Below are 2,500 nucleotides of genomic sequence, written 5' to 3'. Positions count from 1 at the left end.
CCGCAGGGTCAACTTGGGGTTCCACGTCCTCCTCAGGGCATCCTTGTTGTTGGACATCTGAGGAGGGGGAAACGCCATGGATTATGGGTAGATAGTGTGGAAGTCAACAGCAATCATTTATCTCTTGTTAACGCATTTAGTGTGCAGTATTCCCAAGTGCCTGCTGTAGTTGAGGAAGGTATTGAGTGGACAGACATCAGTAATGTCAACATTCAGGACATCAGTAATGTCAACATTCAGGACATCAGTAATGTCAACATTCAGACACCAGTAATGTCAATATTCAGGACATCAGTAATGTCAACATTCAGACACCAGTAATGTCAATATTCAGGACATCAGTAATGTCAACATTCAGACACCAGTAATGTCAATATTCAGGACATCAGTAATGTCAATATTCAGCAGAAGCAGAGATGGCTGGAGTCCGGGCCTTCCTTTCACACCGCCTGATATACAGGGCCTGGACGGCAGGAGGCTCATCCCCAGTGACCCACCACCCAATAGAGGGCAGTGCAGCTGCCAATCAAAATGGGTTTGATGCTTTGGAACTGAGGATTTTTTTCAACCTCCTGGATGGGGAAGAGGTGAAGTTGCGCCTTCTTCATGACCGAGCGGACCATTTTAAGTCCTGAATGAAAGCTCTCGACCCACTCCACTACTATGGGGGTGTGGCTCGCCCTTCCATTTCCTGTAGTCCACGATCAGCTCCTTGGTCTGACTGACGTTGAAGGAGAGGTTGTTGTTCTGGCGCCACACTGCCAGGACATCGACCTCCTCCCTGTAGTCCACGATCAGCTCCTTGGTCTGACTGACGTTGAAGGAGAGGTTGTTGTTCTGGCGCCACACTGCCAGGTCACTGACCTCCTCCCTGTAGTCCGTCTACCACCGCCGTTTTGTCAGCAAACTTGATGAGGGTGTTGGAGTCGTGAGTTGCCGCGCAGTCATGGGTGAACGGGGAGTACAGGATGGGAATTAGCACACACCCACGTTGAGGGTCAGTGTGGCGGGGATGTGTTGTTACCTACCCTTACCACCTGGGGGCGGCCCTTCAGGAAGTCCAGGATCCAGTTGCAGAGGGAGGTGTTTAGTCCCAGGATCCTGAGCTTAATGATGAGCTTTGAGGGAACAAATGGTGTTGAACGCTGAGCTGTAGTCAATGAACAGCATTCTCACGTAGATTTTCCTCTTATTTAGGTGGGTAAGGGAAGTATGCAAACTCGAATGGTCTAGGGTGTCTGGGATGATGGAGTTGGTGTGCCATTACCAGCCTTTCAAAGGACAATACATTAACAATACATTAACAAAATAAATATTGTTTTAAAATCCTGATCAAGCTAAAGATGATACCCCAAAATGACAAAAACAGCTTAAGAACAAATGTATTAAAACACATGACATTTAATATTACATTTACATAATTACTTTGCAGTACTTTGTTGAAGCACCGTTGGCAGCGATTACAGCCTCAAGTCTTCTTGGGTATGACGCTACAAGCTTGTTGAAGCACCGTTGGCAGCGATTACAGCCTCAAGTCTTCTTGGGTATGACGCTACAAGCTTGTTGAAGCACCGTTGGCAGCGATTACAGCCTCAAGTCTTCTTGGGTATGACGCTACAAGCTTGTTGAAGCACCGTTGGCAGCGATTACAGCCTCAAGTCTTCTTGGGTATGACGCTACAAGCTTGTTGAAGCACCGTTGGCAGTGATTACAGCCTCAAGTCTTCTTGGGTATGACGCTACAAGCTTGGTTGAAGCACCGTTGGCAGCGATTACAGCCTCAAGTCTTCTTGGGTATGACGCTACAAGCTTGTTGAAGCACCGTTGGCAGCGATTACAGCCTCAAGTCTTCTTGGGTATGACGCTACAAGCTTGTTGAAGCACCGTTGGCAGTGATTACAGCCTCAAGTCTTCTTGGGTATGACGCTACAAGCTTGTTGAAGCACCGTTGGCAGCGATTACAGCCTCGAGTCTTCTTGGGTATGACGCTACAAGCTTGGCACACCTGTATTTGGAGAGTTGCTCCCATTCTTCTCTGCTGATCCTCTCAAGCTCTGTCAGGTTAGATGGGGAGCATCGCTGCACAGCTATTTTCAGGTCTCTCTGAGATGTTTGATCGGGTTCAAGTCCAGGCTCTGGCTGGCCACTCAAAGACATTCAGAGACTTGTCCCGAAGCCACTCCAGCGTTGTCTTGGCTGTGTGCTTAGGGTCGTTGTCCTGTTGGAAGGTGAACCTTCGCCCCAGTCTGAGGTCCTGAGCGCTCTGGAGCAGGTTTTCATCAAGGATCTCTCTGTACTTTGCTACGTTCATCTTTCCTCGATCCTGACTAGTCTCCCAATCCCTGCCACTGAGGAAACCTCCCCACAGCATGATGCTGCCACCACCATGCTTCACCGTAGGGATGGTGCCAGGTTTCCTCCAGACGTGATGCTTGAGTTCAATCTTGGTTCGTCAGACCAGAGAATCTTTTTTCTCATTGTCTGAGAGTCCTTTAGGTACC

The 2,500-nt window shown here is 48.6% G+C and overlaps 1 protein-coding gene across 1 annotated transcript in view; it reads right to left on the bottom strand.

Moving 5' to 3' along the window:
• The window catches only part of LOC109880786 (striatin), a 53,622-nt gene that overhangs the window by 9,319 nt on the left and 41,803 nt on the right, over window positions 1–2,500 (bottom strand). Inside the window, 1 exon segment of the mRNA XM_031799974.1 lies at window positions 1–82. This exon segment is cut by the window's left edge and continues 119 nt beyond it. Within this exon segment, the coding sequence (XP_031655834.1) occupies window positions 1–82 (82 nt within the window).

The sequence above is a fragment of the Oncorhynchus kisutch genome, linkage group LG20 (genome assembly GCF_002021735.2).
Source record: "Oncorhynchus kisutch isolate 150728-3 linkage group LG20, Okis_V2, whole genome shotgun sequence".
NCBI classification, from domain to species: domain Eukaryota; kingdom Metazoa; phylum Chordata; class Actinopteri; order Salmoniformes; family Salmonidae; genus Oncorhynchus; species Oncorhynchus kisutch.
This window is presented reverse-complemented; position numbering and strand designations above follow the sequence as displayed.